General features: G+C 40.3%; 1 protein-coding gene across 9 annotated transcripts in view; it reads left to right on the top strand.

Annotated features, from left to right (window-relative positions):
- Positions 1-20,648, top strand: part of LOC109916843 (receptor-type tyrosine-protein phosphatase mu) — a 786,238-nt gene that overhangs the window by 570,572 nt on the left and 195,018 nt on the right. For 3 of the 9 annotated variants that reach the window (XM_048595836.1, XM_048595838.1, XM_048595843.1), the window contains 2 exons: positions 1,169-1,304; positions 9,074-9,106. In XM_048595836.1, coding sequence (XP_048451793.1) covers positions 1,169-1,304; positions 9,074-9,106 — 169 coding nt within the window. The remainder of the gene's footprint in view (positions 1-1,168; positions 1,305-9,073; positions 9,107-20,648) is intronic. The other 6 variants (XM_048595837.1, XM_048595839.1, XM_048595844.1 and 3 more) reach the window with 2 other exon arrangements.

Consider the following 20,648-nt stretch of genomic DNA (forward strand, 5'->3'; position numbering starts at 1 on the left):
TATTTTCAAAAATTATCAGGCTCTGCAGAGGTCATAATAGGGCCAAATGGCCTCATTCTGTGCACTGTGATACTATGTCACAGTGGAGCATGTGAGGCATTGACAAAATAAATTCAATGTTCCCAGCATCTTTTTCATTATAACTGACGTACATGAGAAAAAGGCTATTTCGACAAATGTACTTTTGACATTCCATCACATTATATGGTAAACAGTACAAATGGTAGTTGATAAAGAAAGCCTCCAAGTGCCAATGCTAGTTATCTCATTCACACAGATATTAAATATTTCTGAGACCATTCAGTGGCTGCTGGTTTGTGAATAAATTGTTAGGAAATAGAAGTTTGTGGGCGAGATGTGCAACTACGATTTGCATCTCTCAAAGGTGGTAAGACCTGTACAGCTTAGGGAAAAACAGAGAGGAAATGCATGATGAATAAGCTTATCTCCCTCCTTCAGATACAGGAGCAACAAGTTGAAGAATTATTTACATTTCAATATCTGGGGGTTAAGAGTTGACTCATGAAGAGTGGATAGAGAATTTGATTCTTTCTTGGCCCAGTGTATCCATTTATGACATTATCAGTTCATATGGCAAAATTGAAGGCTCACTGCTGGTGCTTGTGGCTTGATAACCACCGACATAATGAAGGCTACATTGCATTTTTTTTTACTTTACGGCTCACCACAGCGGTATATTTCATAATAAAATATACATGAAAGAACAAAGTATTTTTTAAAATTGCATTTTTTGTTTAAAGAAAAGTGGGCTTAAAAATGCTGTTTAAGATCAGCAAATATAGAAACATATTTGTATCTGCAATTACATATTATATTTATTTATAACAAAGAATATTTGATTAATTAATAATAAACTTCCATGTCTGCTATTTTAAATGAATGGATTTTTAATTAGATTGAATTTCACCCCAACTTATTTAAAATAAAAAAATGAATATTTATGTTACAGTGCCATGTAACACTTTTTTAATTCGAACATGTCAAAAGTGGCCGTTATGCTAATCTTAGCAGTGTAATTTTGAGGCCAAGGTTATTGTCTTTGGAATATAATGATCAAGGGAGATCTTTCTTCCCTAGGTAGAGGTGGAGATAAACGTGGACTTCTTTTTTCTTTAATTTCCTTCTGTCTGAATTTACTGCCTTTCAGAAGGTGCAACTCGCAAACCAAGCGCTGAAGAACCAGAAAAGCAGACAGACCACACTGTAAAAATCGCTGGGGTTATCGCTGGAATTCTCCTGTTTGTCATCATTTTCCTCGGCATAGTTTTGGTCATGAAAAAAAGGTATGTGCAAGGCAACAGACAAGCAATTGTGATGGAACCGTAGCAAAAAGAATCCTTTTCCTTGACATTAACACTTCCTTTGTGCAGTTATGAGGAATGTGGCACAACATTACTTATGAAGGAATTGACTTGGATTTATTAGCAGTCCTTTACTTGAATGGGTCCATGTTTTAAAATGCTAACACATTTATTCCTCACAGAAAATAAATATGTTTTTTAAGGTCAGGGCCACTAGCATTCCACCTTTACAGAAAAACTGCAAAATAGTTAAATACACTCCCTTAAATATTGATAAAGCATTATCAATCCCATGCATCATGAATTTGTCTTACAAGTCACTGGGAACTAGGAGCAGGGCTATTGTAAAATAATATGCAAATACCTTTATTTTTCTGAAAAAGGAAGGGTGCTGTTTATTATCTCTGGACAATTTGTGGGGGTGAAAATGTAGTCCCAATGCAGATCCTTGGGCATTTTATGGCCTGCTATGACCTTAGACAAATCACATGAGGTCAAAACTAAGAGAACAAGGTGCAGAGCTGGATGAACACAGCAGGCCAAGCAGCATCATAGGAACAGGAAGGCTGACGTTTCGGGCCTAGACCTCGGATTCTCCAGCATCTGCAGTTCCTACTTTCTCTGAGGTCAAATCTAATTCTGTATTTCTGTGGTGCTCCAACATTGAGTGAGAACCTAGGAGAACCAAACAGATCAAGAGCTCTAACATCAGCTCTAATTTCTTGGGCCACTTATTCATTTCTTTATGGACAAGGTAATGTAGTACGGCCTTCATAGATATGAGGTTTATAATATTTGTGATCAATACTTGGTTAAAAACACTGCAGAATGTAGCTTTTCTTAATCACATGAATGAATATGGACTTTGCTGTCAGTTATGGTGGCCTTTTGTTAATGTCTTGTGGCCATGAGCATTCACAATAAAAAAACAGGCTCAATCCTAACGTAATAGTTCAAGGAGACACCAGCCATTGAAGTAGGATCTTGCCTAGCATACATGGTTAAGTGTTAGTCAGCTGGATATCTGTGCAATTATTTCTCACAAAAGCTAATCTGGAACATTTTTAAAGATGAGATAAAATGAAGTGACTTTCTCATTCTCTTTGAGAATTCACAAAGGATCCAGGATGCTATTCTAATTGGAAATGGTGACATGCTACACATATTGTCATAGCAATGCAGCTCAGCTCAAACTGGTCTCAATTAACAGGTTTGTGTTTCACAGGAAATGCCTGTGAGTTGCAGAAGTAATCATCATAATCCATCACTGTCTAACGTATGAATTAGGATATGCGGGAGGAAAATGTGCGAGCTAAATGTCTTATCAAGGGCTGTACCTGATTGAGTCCTGTGCACACTCAAAGATTAGAAAGCATCTTGAGAAAAATGCACCCAAATTGCTGCAGGCAAGTTCCATGTAATTGTGAAATTAACCAGGCTGTTCAATGCAGTTTGAGAAGTCTACCACAGATGGTTTTCAAATGTGTCTCAAAGATAACAAAACAGACTTCATTTAACAGCGCTGTTTCTGAGTGCCGTAATCTCATAGCACTCACCATCCAACCAAGTCCAAGTATGCATTGGTCTCTTTCTAGAATTTACTGCATCATTTTGAACCTTCATAGTTTACAGTACAGATTAAACATGAAAGGTGAGCTGTAAAGACAAACACAAAGACGATCTAGACAACTTGAGTTATCATGTAGTGCACTGCATATAGTCAAGCATTGAAAAGATCCAAAAACAGAAGTTTCTGGAAAAGCTCAGCAGGTCTGGCAGCATCTGTGAAGAAAAAAATCAGAGTTAATGTTTCGGGTGTGATGACCCTTCTTCAGAACTGATCAACAACCTCGCTGTTTCCTCATGTGTGCTGGGGCTTCTTTTGGCACGACACTGAAATCTGTGCTGCCTGCTTCTAAATCCTTCCACAAATGAGAACAGTTTCCCTCTTAATTACTCTGTATGGGCAGAAAAGATCATGCCTCTAGCAGTATGTCCCAGCAGAGCTGGTGACCAACCTTATGAGGTTTTTGAGTGAGATTTACAAGTCTGATGGACACAGGTGGAAGTGAAGAGTTCCTGACCCAGAAGATTCCAGAGACTTTGAATGAAAATTTGTGCAGTTGAGAAACACCTTTAGAGAATTTCTTACACGTGTTGCCCTTCTGAATACGGTTCTTAGACAGTGGCAGCTATGTCTTCTTGCATGGGGAGTCAGCCTCAGCCTTTCTGAGGGGGAGCCCTTTCTCAGCTGTCAAAATGAAGAACCCCCTGCCTACAAAGTGCAAGATAGCCAAGGCAGTGCAGATCCTGTGAAGTCATTACTGAGGAGTTACAAATTAGACGCTTATGCTTTACCAATGTGGTAGGAGGATGACAACGAAAAAACTGCATGGCAATCTGTCTGGCACCTTTCCACCCACACTGTTCCTTAGGTGGGTGGAAAGGTGCCATGGCACTGTTGTGACTCATTTTAGTCAGTGGTCACCATGATGTGAAGGTGCCGGAGTTGGACTGGGGGTGACAAAGTCAGAAATAACACATTACCAGGTTATAGTCCAACAGGTTTATTTGAAATCACAAGCTTTCTGAGTGCTGCTCCTTCATCAGGTGAAGTCAAGGGAAGTAAACAGGCACAGAACTTATAGGCAGAGAGATCATTGCAAGATAATCCTAGGTAATTAAATATCAAAAGATAGTACAAGTGGTGTGAGTGGAGGGTTGACAGGCTGAATAACAAGTTTTTGCAGGTGATCAAAAGTGCCAAACAGTGTGAGTAAAGTGTCAACAGTTGAATAGCAAGTGAAGGGATGACCTACAGTCTGATTAATCGAGGCCAAGAGGTAATTACACCTGCAAAGAGTTGTTATTTAGCCTGTTGACAATGCAATTTGTAGCTCGGGTTGTGGGTGAGGTTGTTGACTTGCTCGCCGAGCTGGCTTGTTTTCATTCAGACGTTTCGTCACCATGCTAGGTGACATCATCAGTCAGGCCTCCGATGAAGCGATGTTGGTTGACTCCACTTGGAATTTATACTGTCCAGTCTGTTCTGGTGAATTGTGTCATTTCCAGTTTTGTTCAGTTTGGGTTTATATATGGGGTCCAATTCTATACGTTTGTTGATTACATTATGGGTTGAGAACCATGACTCTAGGAATTTCCATGTGTGTCCATTTAGATTGGGCTGCTACGTTGATGCTCTTAATTACCTGAAATTACCTCTCGTGCTGCCTGCTAAAGCTGAGTGGCGATGGGGGTCACAGACAGGCAGCCCACGCGACACCTCCTGACCTTGCTCATAAAATGAGGGTGGGGGCTGTAGTAATTCTAATGAGTTCAGCTAGCTAGACCTCATAGAATGTGAGTTCCCTGACTGGGGCTGTTAATCTGGTCCAATTAGGGAGCCCTGGCTGATCAATAAGAACAGGAGTGTCACTGAGGCTGTGCTGGGGCCAGTTCTTTCCACATGTAGTAAAGTGTGACCTGGTGACAGGATACTGTCGTCTGTGGGATTATTTCAGGGGTGTGCAGGACGCTATTCTATGGGTCCATCCCATCTGCTCTTCTCACCCACAGACCCCAGTCCCTTGTCTCTCTAGTAGCTGCACAGTGCAGTTTCCATTGCAGTCTGTCTGTCCTACATGGAGTTCACATCAATGTGCAGACAAATAATAAATTAATCTTCAAGAGAGAATTATTTCTTCAGGTCACCAGCAGATGTTTATTTCATTGGTGTATTAATAGTGTTGCTCACCGTGTGAACATTTTATATACGCACCGTGTATAACTTTTGTGAGGTGCTTATTGTGTCATGATAGGATTGCATTTTGCAAAGTAAACACTGTCCATTATGAAGTTACACTTGATTGTGAGCTGAGTCAGTCTCTCCATTGAAGCAAGTTTTGAACCATCCCCCCACCCCCGGCAAACAACATCAAATCAGTGATTGTCATTTCTTTCTTTGTGGAAAAATCAGAAAACTGAAGACACAGTGAGGCGCTACGTTCTCAACTTGTAGTTTGTCCGTGGAAAACTTCCGTAGCAAATTTTAGATCCATGGAATAGTTACTAAGATTTTCTATGGTCATTTTTCAATTTGGATTACACAGTATCTCAAGTTTTCCCATTTTGAAACGATTGCTGAATAATGATTGTGGTGATCTTGTTATTCATTAGGTGTGAATGTCAAACGAATGACAGCAGGAGAAGTGGCATGGTAGGAACGAGAAGGCAAGTCAGGGGAATGAGCACTCAATTGTAACTGGATGATGAACAGACAGCACAAAGCTAAAGACATCTACAGCACAGTAAAGGCCCCCGGCTCATCATGTCTGCATTAGCCAAAACTATGCTAATCCCACTTTCCAGTACTTCACCCCCTAACCTTGTGTGCCTTGGCGTCTCAAGTATACGTCTAAATGTTTCTTAAATGTCATGAGGGTTTCTGCCTCTCCCACCTCTAAAGTCAGTGATATCCCGGTTCCCAACACCCTCTGGGTGGAAAAGTCCTTCCTCATGTCTCTTCTAAACCTTCAGCTCTTGCCTTTAAAGTGGTGGGGCATAAGTTAAACCTTGGTGGTGTTACACTAACAAGCGTCCATAGTATCAGGAGTTGATGCCAAATCAAGCTGAGGTAGTTCTCACTGAATAGGTTGTACTGAATAGGTTGTGTTTGAGAAAATTCCCAATTTGTGGTTTTAGATAGGGACTGGCTTATAAATGTAATAGTGTGCAATGGGACAAAGGGTTAAAATTATCTCCGAACCAGCCATTGCAAGAAACTGAACGAGTAAAACTCTAGTATGTGTGTTCTAGAATCCAGACTACTGCGTCTCAATTAATGTTATGAGTTAGACAAGCAACATGGACCTTAACGCTGACAATTATTTCTGCTTGAGGAATGTTTTTGCCTAATATAATACAGAAGTTCACCAGATACTGGTAATTTTCCATTTTACCCCACAATTGTTCAGTGGAATGAGTGTTAAAATAAAGAAGCCAAACATTTAGAACAGAATAGGATTATTTTTCTTCAATCTCTTCTAAATGACAAGTGGATTTTTCTTGCCATCGGTCATGTTGAGGCACATGATATACAGGATATGAGTTTGAATAGCAACTGTTACAGAAACAGGAGTAGACCATTCAATTCCTACAATTGAATGCTATTCAGTTGGCCAAAATCTATCACAATCTACATTCTGGGTGTTGGCTGGATGGCTGATTTGTAAAGTTGAGGAACACCAACAATGTGGTTCAGTTCCTGCACCGGCTGAGGGGACCATGTAGACTCTCTGACTCAATCTCTACCCTTACCTGAGGTGTGGTGTCCTTCAGGTTAAACCCACACCGGTTGTGTATCTCTGATGAGAGAGTAGTCCAATGGTTCAGTAACACTACGGCAACTTTACCTTTGTTCCAAAACTCTTAATATCCAGATAATAAAACAATGTGAGCTTCAACAACTTCAGTTGTCCTAACCTCAACAATGTTTTGAGGAGAGTGTCCCAGATTTGCACTAAACCCCCCCACCCCACCACTAACATCCAAACCATGTGAAGAAGACATTCCAACTCAGTAACTTGTTCCCAATTTGTCCCCTTCTTCAATCTTCAACTCTTCAATCCCTTTAGCCCTAAGAAATATATCTAATGATGTGAGAAGAGTGAAATAAAGGTTCACCAGAATGGTTCCAGGGATTGCAGCATTGTTCAAGAGGAGGGGATTGAAGAGATTGTGTTGACATACTGTAGAGTTTAGAAAATGAAATTTAGAAAATGAACAGAAAAGTGAAGGATACAAAAATCTTGCAAGGATTAACAGGGTAGATCCCAGAAAGATGTCTGCCCTTTGGAGGAATCTAGTATCGGTGGTCTCAGAATCTGAGGCAGCGCATTTAAGACTGAGATGAGGAGTAACTTCTTCACTCAGACAGCGATGAATCATTGGCATTCTCTACCACAAGGGACTGTGGCAGCTCAGTCATTGAGTATGTTGGTGGCAGATATTGAAGATATTAAAGATTTAATGGGAAATGGGGACAGTGCAGGAAAATAGTATTGAAGTAGATGATCGACTATGATCAAGTTGAATGGCAGAGAATGTTTGAGGGGCTGAGTGACCTACTTATACTCTCATTCCTGTGTTCTTTAAGTTGAAGTTACAGCGAATAACTGGGGAAAGCCCTGTGGAAATTCACACCCAGAAATTGTTTTAAGTAAATGGGAGGGTACGATGAAGTTTACAATAAACGTAGAAATTGCTGGCAATATGCTACAAACAGAGTTAACAATGATAACCTTTAATTTCTGGTTCTCCCGCCCTACACATAGGACTGACTTGCTGAGTATTTCTGGCATTTTCAATTTCATTGTTTCATGTTTGTAGGAATCTGTTCTTTTTATCAGAATTCATCCCCATGTTACTAAATTCACCTGCATCCATGTTGTATATGTGTCAGTCACAGCTCAAGTTACCACTCACTTAATGTTTGCATCAGCCAATCACAAGAGCAGAGCTTCCCAAAGTGGGAATCAGGGCTGAAGCTTTGGGCTGGAGAGCTCAGAGGCAGTAGTAGCCATTGTACGTCTCTAACTGTGATACAACAGCTGTGATCCTGCTCTCATAGCAACCCACTCCCCTGGCCCTCACAAGTCTCTACCCTGCAATCCCAGGCCTCCGCCCATCCTTGCCCACCTCAACCCTCATGGGTGTCTCCCCACCATCACCCTCTACCCTAGCTCTCGTCATTTCCACTAAGGCATCACTGCATTTTTCCAAGCCTCATGGTGGGAAGACATTCGGGAAGCATCATACTTGGAAATGTAAGGCCGCTTTTATGTGATTGCTTTCTCCCTCCCATTCCTCAAGAAGGTGCCACATCTTGGACTGCGTTCCTCTCATTCAGATCAGGATCTGAGAGGGACTCCAAGATCACACTAACATCCCCTCTCTGCCCAGTATTTCCTCGACATTTCAAAAATTTTAAAAAAACTTCCCCATATTTACTCCTTGCACCTTGATATTTCTGCAAAATAGTCTTGACAAAAATAAAATCTGCTGTTGTAAATAAGATTATAATCTAATGCTGTCTTGTGCCAAGTATTGACAAGCTATTTTAGCAGAAAATAATTGGACTTCCCAAACCCATCCATCTCAGACACAGAACAAATGAAGTCATTTTTAACGTTTTACAGCGGTAGCTCTGCGTGGTTGTTGCTTGAATTCAGATTCAGCAATCCTCTGATTCGTGATGCCGGCTCACAGTATTTATACAACTGAATCCAGCTGCTTTACCCCATCAAGCTGCCATGAAAAAAAAATGGCACAATCTGTGCTTTGGAGAGGGGAATGGATTTGGTTTTGTAAATGCTGGAAGTCAGCTCCAAATCATTGAATCTCCGTGTATCCACATTTAAACAGCACCAATCAAAGCAGCAATGGCTTAATGCTGTACCGTACAGCCAGTGTGAGATGTTAATGCTCCATAGGTTTTCAGAGCAATGGAATGCATACAGTGTATTGTTCTCATTCTCCAATGAATTTTTGTGCCTGTCATTAAATGTACCACAATGTGTGATTCTCTGCTTTACCACTAGCTTCACTTTTAGCTTCAACCATCACAGCTTTTAACATTTTTTTTAATTAAAGAAGATTTTTTAAATTTTCTTTTGATCCATTAATATTTGCTTTTTTTTCCTTCCATTCCATCCTTCCCCTCACTGCCTAAATCCTCCAACCAACCCACCCAGCAGAAGAAGCTCCCAGTCCTACACTTATTATCTGTAAGTAACTGCTTTGAAAATGAACTGCTCCATGCTTTAATTCCTTCTTGTCTATGCACATCATTTGTTTTATTCATGGTTTTTCTCTTAAGGCATCTGCAATTATAGCAGATCTTCTGAAGTGCCGCCGAGATTTACTATCTCTTCTTTGTTTTATTCACCTAATTTCACCTGGAAACTTTCCTGGAATATTGTGGAATACTGGTTCTGCAAATTCTGCAGTTCAAGTTGCATTAATCAAAAGGTGTTATTGAATTCACGTGGCTTTAAGTAGTAATCCACATGGTGTAAAGTGTAAACATTCTATTTTCAAACTGAAATACACTTCAATCCCTGTATAGAGCTGGTTTCATTGCTTCCATTCATTGTGTTGCGTTCAGTATCTCTGGGCTACACAGTGTTCCCAATCTTGATCATGACTAAGTGGACAGTGGGTGAGAGAATAGGATGAGGCTCAGCTGCAATCTCCTCACAATCTGTCAAGGCTCATACTCGAGACAAGATACCACAGAGTTTTTGGCTCCCATGAACTATATTGTGGCACGAGCTAAATTTTTAAAAAAGACTGAAAAACAAAACTGCAACCTTATTTTTGAAGACTAAAGCCAAGGTTAGGGTGATGAACCCAAGGCCTTCCACATGTGATGGACAAAAGATCTCGCCATATAAACAATATCAAATGTGATAATTATAGTTTGTAAGTGTGAAGAGGTTATCACAATGTGTAGACAATTGCATTCTATGTTACGGCAGACCCACAATACAGGGGAAAGTGATTTATTGAACCAAAAAGATAAAAGACAGTAATTGCAAATAGTTTCAAAAGTATTCAGGGAACTAGAGACATGGATTGTTTTATAGGTCTTTCTGATTTACGTCATTCTTTGTGCAGTATAGATAGTTAGGATAGTCAAGATTAGAAAAGGACAATAGATGAGGCAGAGAACTAAACAATCATGCATTGAACACTAAAGCTCTTATTAGTCAGCATAGGATCAATGTCAAGTCCAGCACACATAGAAATGAAAACTAGAAGTGAGACACTGTTCATGGCAATTCTGGATGGTGATATTCCTGTAGACTGTGGTGGTGATGTGAAACATTCAAAAGACAATGTGGCTGCCTGGAACCCACTGTATTGCTGAGTCCTGCATCTTCAGCAGGAATTCATTTATCTTCAGGTGGTATGAAGAATAATCCTTTTTTTTGTTTTACTTTCTGTTTCTGCCTTTGGAGAGAAAATTAAAGGCAAAAATTTATTTCGATGCTTGATCCATCGTCAGAATCCCTGTTTCCACACAATGTGATTTTTGCCAGTCATAAATAAACCACACATCAGTTACATCTTCAATGTGGCTAAAAAAAACTCTCTGCTGAGAGTTTATCCCACTATCTCTTTATTCCATCTCTCTGAATGTCAAGTTTTAGTTAAAGAGACACCGGAATGACATAATCAAAATTCTTTGGTTTTATCAGGTAATTTTAAGGTTGATTCACTGCATTGCATTTGTTCTTAGTGAGCTTCAAACTAAAGCAATCAGTGCCCAACATTTATCATAGATGGGCATTACTTCACCCATATTTAACTTATTAATATAACTTTTACCTGATAGCTATCATGCAATAAGCTACATCTTGTTTAAGTCCAGGGTCTCTCATCGTTAAGATTCTGTAGTGGTTGTTCCTCTTTCACTATAATCTGAATAGACCATTAAACCCAGTCAAGGTAAAAGGATCAGGGCAGCAAACTACCCCAACCATCTACAATTACAGCAGACGTTCTGAAATGCTGCCAAGATTTACTATCTCTTGTTTGTTTTATTCATCTAATTTCACCTGCAAACTTTCCTGGAATATTGTGGAATATTGGTTGGCATCACAACACATACAATACCGTTGAATACAGAAGATTAAAAGGGTGACCTAACTGAGGGATAGGAAATGTTAAAGGATTACATAGGGTAATTAGAGAAAAACTACTTCCTGTGGTTGAGATATCCTGAACAAGGTGACCTTAAAATGAGAGACAGGCAGCGTAATGTCAGAAAACACACCTTTGTGCAAAAGATTTTGGAAATGTTTAACTCTCTTCCCCCAAAAATAGAAGCTAAGTCAAATGATTATCTCAAAGGCAAGTGTATTAAGGTTTACAGGACCAAGGTGGATAGATGAGTTGAATGGTGAACAGGTTTGAGGAGCTGAATGTTCCTATGTTCCATTCATTGATGCACTTTTTTCTCTATTTCTGTTGACAAGTCATAGCTGCATCACTTGCATATTTGTTCTATTGCCCTCTCGATTTCACTTTCCCTTCTAGTGAGGCATTACTGCCTCTGCTTTGTACTTTCCTCTTCAATCCAATTCTAAATGAGGATGAAAACAAAATCAAAGTAGAAAAGTACTGCTGGTGATCAGAAATAAAAACAGAAAGTGCTGGCAAAACTCAGCAGGTCAGTACAGAGATTAATAGAGGTAGCATTTCAAGTCTGCAATGGCAGTATGGTGGCTCAGTGGTTGGCACTAATGCCTCACAGGGACCTGGGTTTGGTTCCAGCCTCAGTGACTGTATGGAGCTTGTGCATTCTCTCTATGTCTGGGTGGGTTTCCTATGGGCGCTCCAGTTTCCTCCAACAGTTCACAGATGTACAGGTTAGGTGGGTTGGATGCTAAATTGTCCAGAGTGTCCAAGGATGTGCAGGCTACATGGATTAGCCATGGGAAATGCAGGATGACATGCATGTGAGTAGGATTCTCTTTGGAGAGATGGTGTGGACTTGATGGACTGAATGGCCTGCTTCTGTACTGTAGGGATTCTGTGTCTCTTCTTCAGAGCTCGGCCAGACCTACTGAGTTTGACCAGCACTCTCTGGTTTTATCCCAAATGGGGACAGACTGGAGTTCTACGTAACCCTGCATCCTCTTCTATCTCTGATCTCTGGTCCGAGGCACTTACAGCATTGTGAAGTCATTATGCCATGTATGGAGATAATAAATAATTTCAAAAGAAAATTCAAGGGGCACTTAAGGAAAATGACCTTGCAAGGCTAAGAGGGAATAGTGGGGGAATGGGACTGGCTGGGTTACTACACAAATGGACAAAATGGTTTCCATCTGTGAACAAAGGACTTCATAGCTTTGTAAGTGCTATTGTGCAGAGCATAGGATGTGAGAGAGAGCTGAGTCAATTACAAAGCTTGATCATAGCAGATTTTGCAATTGGCAAAATGGAAACTAAGACATTGCTAAAAACTGACAAGGAGTTGAAGTTTTTCACCTTGCATTTATCAGAACTAGGGTGCAAAGAACAGATTTGAACAAAGGGACATGATTTATACAGCATGAGGGTCCTGACTGCTTGGACCATCACTGGCATGGACATGCAGCAAGAACAGTTTCCTGCCAATCCTGATTCACAGAACAGGCAGGCCGCTTCCAGTTGGTCAGGGTGCAGCAGAAATTGACTATCCCATAACTTCTTCTGAGGAAAAGCTGCACTGTAGCTTCTAGCACTTCCAAATGCTTCACTCTGTGAGCCCAACTAACGATCCTAAATTGGTTTCCACTGTAAATATTCGCACGGTCTGCATTGTTTTAAAAAATTATTTCCAATAGCTGAGATAAGAGGCATTTGAGTCTCAGGCCTCATTTATAGACAAGTAGCAGTCCAGCTATTTGTTTTCTGCATCCTGGAACAGTTCTGTAAAAGTTAAGGGCTGACCCAACTGTAGGTAGCCAATTATGAAAACCAGAGGATAGCAGGTATTGAGGTAGGAATTTAGCTAGATTTGCTCTCATCAAGAATGTCACTAACGTAATAAAACATCCCGAGTAGTTTCACAGCAATGTTATTGAAGAAAATTTGATACAAAAACACATAAAGTGACAATAGGACAAAAGAATTGGTCAAAGAGATAAACTTTGAGGAAGAAAAGCTTGCATTTGTAGAGATTGTCTTTCATGAGCTGACCTTGCCCTTCAACAGTCCATGAGGCATCATTATTGAATTGAATAATTATTGTAGTGGGGAGAGGATGGAGGTCAATTTACACACAGCAAGCTCACACAGAAAGCTCCATGATGCTGGATGTTCCATCTATGGTTCTGGTCTCTTGGGTGGGCATGGAAACATGTGTCTTCTCCACTTCTAAAGTTTCCCATATCCTCACAGTGATTGAACCTCCACTGAGACTTTAGGGCAGCATGGTGACTCTGTGGTTAGCACTGCTACCTCACAGTACCAAGACCCAGGTTCAATTCCAGTCTCAGGCGACTATCTATGTGGAGTTTGCACATTCTCCCTGTGTGATTTTCTGCCATGTTTCCTCCCACAGCCAAAAGATGTGCAGGTTAGCTGGATTGGCCATGCTAAGTGGCCCTATAGTGTTGCGTTGTGTAGGCTAGGTGGACTAATCATGTTAGAAAGCAGGGTTATGGGGATAGGTTGGGATGCTCTTTGGCAGGTCAGTGCAGACTCAATGGACCAAATAACCTCTATCTGCACTGTAGAGCTTCTATGAGCTATTAATTACTTTGAGGCAATACTTCTGCCTCCATCTGGGGAAGAGGTCCCACTTTCCAAGAACTGCTAGCCAATCAGTGACTGGTAATAACAATACATTAGACAGTGACATCCCTTTCCCTCCTGGGACTTGAGGAGTCTTAGCGTCTCTGGCACATCACTGGCCTTGGCCTAAGAAAGTGGCAAGTAACTCTTAATTGGCCAGTCTATTGGCACAAGGGCAAGCAGGCCTTCCCTCTGCCCATATAATTGTGTTGGGGTTGGAGTGGTGAGGTAAATGCAGCTTCAAACCCTCCTGTCTGAGAGTCTAAAATTCTACCCATGACAATGGCCAGTAGCAGCAGTGTGTATCAGCTACAAGATGCATGACAGAAATTCACTAAGGCTCCTCTGACAGCACCTTCCAAAACTGAAACCACTATCATCTAGAAGAATAAGGACAACAGATATATGAGAACACCACCTCCTGAAAGTTGCCATCCAAGCCACTCACCATCCTGACTTGGAAATATATCGTTGTTCCTTCACTGTTGCTGGGTCAAAACCCTGGACTTCCCTCCCAAACAGCATTGTAGGTCTATCTAAAGAACATGGACTTCAGCGTTCAAGAAGACAACTCACCTTCTCAAGGGGCAATTAGTGATCAGCAATAAATACTAGCATGCCCACATCCTGTGAGTGAATTAAAAAAAGGTCTCTTTTAGAGGTATTTATTGAGAGATAAACGGTAGTTAGGGCATGGAGCATCTCAAAGGAGGAGAGAGAAGTTGAAATTTTGAGAGGGTAAGGGAGGCAGGATTTGCAAATGCAGGACAACAACTGCTGAGAGTTGGATGATCCGAAAGACTGGAAATATATAGAACTGAAGCAGCAGCTCTGGAATCAGGCACACCCTGAACTGAATCCTGCGCTATGACAGGAGAGGCAACATGTTGCGACATCAGAGATTTATCTCCATTGAAGGTACATTGCTGCACAATGGTTCATGAACAGTCGATGTGGTGATCAGAGCAAGTACAGAAACAGTACCATTCAGGGGCGTTGTTGAATGTTACAGCCCACCTTCCCTTTTGTATGCCAGAGTGTGTGATCATGAGCCAGCTGAGGTGAAAGCAATTCACTGAAAAATGCTTAAAAGAATCCCACATATTAAAGCCTTTAAGCACAGATGGTGTCATTCAAAGAATTGGAAGGAATGACTGAGTCCAAGCTCTTGAAAGATTTGGATTAATATGAATCGAACCACAATCCCTAAAGTGGCAGAATAATCTGAAGCTGCATTTAAATATCAGAACCCAATTCAAAGATACTGCAGCATGCAGCTTTTAAGTCTGAGTTGTTAGTGAATTGGTGAATTTAAGTTATATATTTAAGACCAGGAAAGGCGCAGCTGCCTTTCACTTGAATGACAGGTTCCATTGACCGGCTTTGCCATCTGTGTATAGTTTCAGTCAGGAAGCCTGTTATTAAAGATCTTCATTTTGTTGCCTTTCAGTTATATTAAAATGAAATTATCCTCTTGAAAAGCATAGATGTTCATTGTTGTATTATCCTCTCGAGAGTGGAGTTTAGATTTAAAGCATTTTGCCTTTGCAGCCCCGTTGTTCTTGTAAAGTAAGTTAAAGAGGAACCTCTTCAATAAACCTTTCACTTGTTTGCTGAGTAGAAATGGCAGCATGTAAATCACATCACACAGATATCATCACACACACAATGATGCACATTTCTTGTGCTCCTCTCCAGAGGTCTAAGTCTTATTTTGAAATCCCTCCATAGCCTTCCTCCACAGCCTTTTGCAGCGCCAAAACCTATAATCTCTCCTGGTCAGGTAGTAACCCAGGTTTACTAATGTCCTCTACAGCTGTAACATGACTTCCCAATGCCTATACTCAATGTACTGACCAATAAAGGCAAACATATCAAACATCTTCTTCACAATCCTGTATACCTGTGACTCCACTTTCAAGGAACTATCAACCTGCACTCCAAGGCGGACCTGATTTACAGCATCCGTGGTTCTTTCAGTTTTTATTTAGTATTCTAACTAACAGCAAGTTGCTACAGATGATAATTCCTTCCTTGGGGAGTATTAATGACAATTGTAGATTCAGTTCAAGTTAACAGTAAAAGTTTGTCTAACATCAAAGAAAAAGCATAAAATGGTGCAAAAATAGATGGCAGGTGAGACGATTTGATAGAGTATTAAAAAAAAAGCAACTAAAAGAACAAAATAGTAAAATCACAGAAATAGCCATAAATCATGAAGTGAACTGGAAGGGGTAATGTAAAAATCACAGTCACCAGGAATAGGCAGTTCCCGGGTTGAAAATGGATTCCCTTCTGGAGTCTGTTCACAAGATGATTTGTATACAAGTCAGAATACAATGCAGGACAATATAAAAGAGCCTTTCATAAGTACAGGAAATTTTTTTTACATCAGATCTTTAAAATTACACCCACATATGAGATAGAGTTTGTAGGGTCCGCCCATGTTGATAACATGATCAAGAAAGCAGAACAATACCTCTACTTCCTCAGGAGGCTAAGGAAATTTGTCATGTCCGTAAGGACTCTTCCCAAGACTGTAAGAAAGTACAGAGAGTCATGAACATAGCCCAACCCATCACGCAAACCAGCCTCCCATCCATTGACTCTATCTATACTTCTCACTGTCGGGAAAGCAATGAACATAATCAAAGACCCCTCCCACCTCTGTTATGCTCTCTTCCCACCCTCTTTGATTAGGCAGAAGATATGAGAGTCTGAAAACATATACCAACAGATTTAAGAACGACTTCTTCCCTGCTGTTGTCAGACTTTTGAATGGACCTCTTAAATGTTAATGTTGATCTCTCTCTGCACCTTCTCAGCAGCTGTGACATTATATCCTGCACTCTGTTCTGTTACCCTGATGCACTTGTATTGTACAATCTGCTTATAAAGCATGTAAGACAACACTTTTCACTGTACCTTGGTACACATGACAGGAATAAATAAGTCAAGTTGAATCAAGTTTATGAGTTCACCAAGTCGGGTGTCTCTAAATCAGGGACCCCCTGTACTGAGTAAATTGTTGTATCTGCAGGCTGACAAGTGCTTGAGTCCTTAAGGACTTCATCCTAAGCTCTTAACAGAAGTGACAAGTGATAGTTGATGTATTAGTTCTAACGTTCAAAAATTCTGTAGATTCGAGGAAGTTTCAGTTGGATTGGAAGATAGACAATGTATTATTATCCAGAAAGGGAGAGACACAGATAGCAGGAAACTAGTGGCCAGCTAACTTAGTAGCTGTCTTAGAGAAGGCAGTAGTAAAGACATGATTTACAGGTATACAGCAGGGCACAGAAAAAAAACAAGTTAATCTAATAGGATCCAAATGGTTTGGTGAATGGGAAATCATATTTCTCCAAATTATTTGAGTTCTTTTCAGAAGTAACATACAGTGTGGATAAAGGGGAACTGGTGAATGTACTGTATTTAGATTTCCAGCAGGCATTTCATAAGATGTCAGTTGAAAAGTTACTATGGAAAATAAAATCTGAAACTGTAGATGATAAAATGTTAGCATGAATAGAATTGGGAAGGTGATGGCCTAGTGATATTATCGCTGGACTGTTAATCCAGAGACCCAGGAAATGTTCTGGAGATCCATACAGCAGATGGTGGAATTTGAATTTAGTAAAAATCTGGAATTATGTGTCTAATGATGACCATGAATCTATTGAAAATTGTTGGAAAAAAAAACCCATCTGGTTCCAATTTAGGGAAGGAAACTGCCATCCTTACCCAGTCTGGCCTACAGGTGACTCCAGACCCACAGCAATATGGTTGATTTTTAACTGCCTTCTGGGATGGGCAGTAAATGCTGGCCTCGCCAGCAAAGCCCTCATCCCGTGAATGAATTTAAAAACAGACTAACTAGTTAACAGGAAAAGGAGTGGGCATAAATGGATCTTTATCAGGCCAGAAAGGTATAACAAGTGATGTGTGACAGGAAACAGTTCCAGGACGTCAACGTTTTACAATTTATATAAATGACTTGGGTGAAGGGACTGAAGGTATGGTTGCTAAATTTGCTGATCACACAAAGATAGGCAGGAAACTAAGTAATTGAAGAGCACAATAGGAAGGTGTCTCCATTGGCTACATTAATATTTGCAGCTTAAGCAGAAGTATTCATAAAAGCAACAGAAGCAAAGTGATAGTAAAATTAATGGTCAGGTTTTGAAAGTAATTATTTCTGCTTGAACAAAAGGTGACCATGTGGCTGAGTGATCTCTCAATAATTATGGTGGTCACCTTGCCTAAAATGCCATTTGATTTGAGTATTAATTCTTTCAACAGCTTATTATTGAGTATGGATCGTTATTAAAAGCATTGATACCAGGAACCTCAATGTCTCCTATTACTTCTGCCCAATGACTTGCACTTCTTTTCAAGCTGGATTAGAGTATTTGTTTGCCAGGTTTATAGATGCAGCATTTGATTTTTGTATGTAGAGGCTTGAGCTTTTAGCTTGGACTGTTGTCAGGCTTTCAATAGGCTTTATAAATCCCTTCAGAATTCCTTGACACTTATTGTGAAATCCAGCCTTTTGCAAACCATAAAGTGATGAGCTATGGGTGTCCAGTGATAAATCTTTCCTCCACCCCTTCCTGTTATCCGAGACAGACCAGCTCAGTAATTTATGGTGCTGTGAAAGAGCAGTTATAATTGGATTGAGTATTTAATTTTCAAGATGTTCTAATGCAACACTGAATCATTGCCTCAAGTCTTTCAGAGTTAAGAACCTCGGAAATGTTAGAAAAATTATTTTTCCCATAAATGGCTAGCTGAATAATGTAGCCACTGGAAGCTTCAAATGGGAAGGACATTTTTTGCGATGACTAGCTAGTTATATATTCAAGTGCATTTTACACCTTATGTTACCTACTCCAGAAGGAATTTAATGGCAATTCAATCCCAAGGGGTTTTGTAATAATAAACAATAGTTTATCCATTAATTGAATTCTGGAGGCAGAAAGTGCTGGAAATCCTCAGCTGGCCTGACACTGTCTATGGAGGGAGAAACAGTGTTGACATTTCAGATTAATAAAGATATCTAGTTTGTAATACTGAAGTTTTCCTCTACACATATATTGGAAATACTTGACAGGCTTTCTCCCTACCTATTTATGTGAATAAACCAAGAATTCTGAACAGGATTGGCTATATGGCCTATTGAGCCTTCTTCAGCAATCCAAAAGATCATGACTGATCTTCTGCACCAGCTCCACTTTCCCATCCTCCTCCCCATACCACTTGTGTCCGTTCATTCTGAAAAATCTACTGATCTCGGTCGAGACTGTCTTCATCATGGACTTATCTTGAGTTTTCTCATGGACTCTGCATCACTTGATTTATCTACTGAAGTTGCCAAGTCACCAGGCTACAGAAAATCCCCTTCTAACTCACCACCTCAGCAGTTAAATGCTATGAGAAAAGCTCCATTGATAACTTGCCAGCAGTTAAGACCATCAAGCAATCAATGAGCAGGGCCTCAGCTCCACATTGACCAAGGTGCTGATGTGATGGCATAATGGTGAGAATGTGAGTTGTAATGCTGTTTTTTTACAGCTGCTCTGATGTGAATTCAGTTCGCATTGTGGGTGCTGTCTGTTTTCCCAGATGTTCTTGCAGGGAGAGTAGGTCATGCCCACCAGCAGTCTTGAGCCTCTTACACAAAGGGTAGCTCAGCTGACTGGGCAACTGGCTTGCAATGCAGAGTGATGCCAAGAGCATGGGTTCAATTCCTGCACTGTCTGGGGTTACCATAAAGGTCACACATTCTGTACCTCACTCCTTGCCCAAGCTGTAGTGTCCCGCAGGTTAAACTGCCACCAGTCATCTCTCTCTAATGAAAGAGCAGCCTTATGTTCCTCTGGGACTATAGCTACTTTACATTGGTCTGCATTGCATTTAAACAAAACAGTTTCTAAATTTACTCTGTGTTTTAGATGTTTAGAAACAAGCACCACGTCATTGCATTTTAATTAAAAAATGATCTAATATATCTTGAATCTGATCAATATACTTGGTTGCATTTTATTGGATCGGTATTCATTCATTCAGTTCATTCTGTGTTCATTCAGTTCTGAATGCAATCCATCCCAATCTTAATAACTCCACCAATAGTCTTTATTCTTTATTCATTAACGGGATGAGGGTGTCGCTGGCTAAGCAGCATTTATTGCCCATCCCTAATTTCTCAGAGGGCAGTTAAGAGTCAACCACATTGATGTGCGTCTAGAGTCACATGTAGGCCAGACCAGGTAAGGATGGCAGTTTCCTTCTCTACAGGACATTAGTGAACCAGATGGGTTTTTCCTGACAATCGGCAACAGATTCATGGTCATCATTAGATTCTTAATTCCAGATATTTAATAAATTCAAATTCCACCATCTGCCATGGTGGGATTTGAACCCAGGTCCCCACAACATTATCTGGGTCTCCGGATTAACAGTCCAACAATAATACTACTGGCCATCGCCTCTCCTCGCTGTGCTGTCAACTGTCTCAGCCTAGTTCTTTAGCTCTGGAATTCTTTCTCCACCTCTCTGCCTTCCCTGCTACTTTAAGATGCTCCTTAAAATTTGCCATCCAATTTCCTGTCTTCATATTTCTTTATTTGGTTCATTACCAGATTTCATTTGATAATATTCCTTTCAAGCCCATGGGGATGTCTTATCACCTTAAGAAGCTATATAAGTGCACCTGTAGTTACTCACTCAGCCATTCACTGCATTGTGTAATAAACTTGCTTTGCAACTTTCGTAAATGTTAAGAAATTTAATTTGCAAAAATGATCAAACTGAGAATTAGACCGTAGACAACGCTTTATTATCAAAGAAAAAAATACTCCTCTGTCTGAAGCTGAAAACTTGTGTCTCTTCAGTCTCCTATTCATCCAATGAAAGATATTAAGCATATTTTTCTGATTCCTGAAATCCATTGTGGTTAGCAAATAATGTTCGGCATAGTTT

The sequence above is a fragment of the Rhincodon typus genome, chromosome 4, assembly GCF_021869965.1.
Source record: "Rhincodon typus isolate 14 chromosome 4, sRhiTyp1.1, whole genome shotgun sequence".
NCBI lineage: Eukaryota > Metazoa > Chordata > Chondrichthyes > Orectolobiformes > Rhincodontidae > Rhincodon > Rhincodon typus.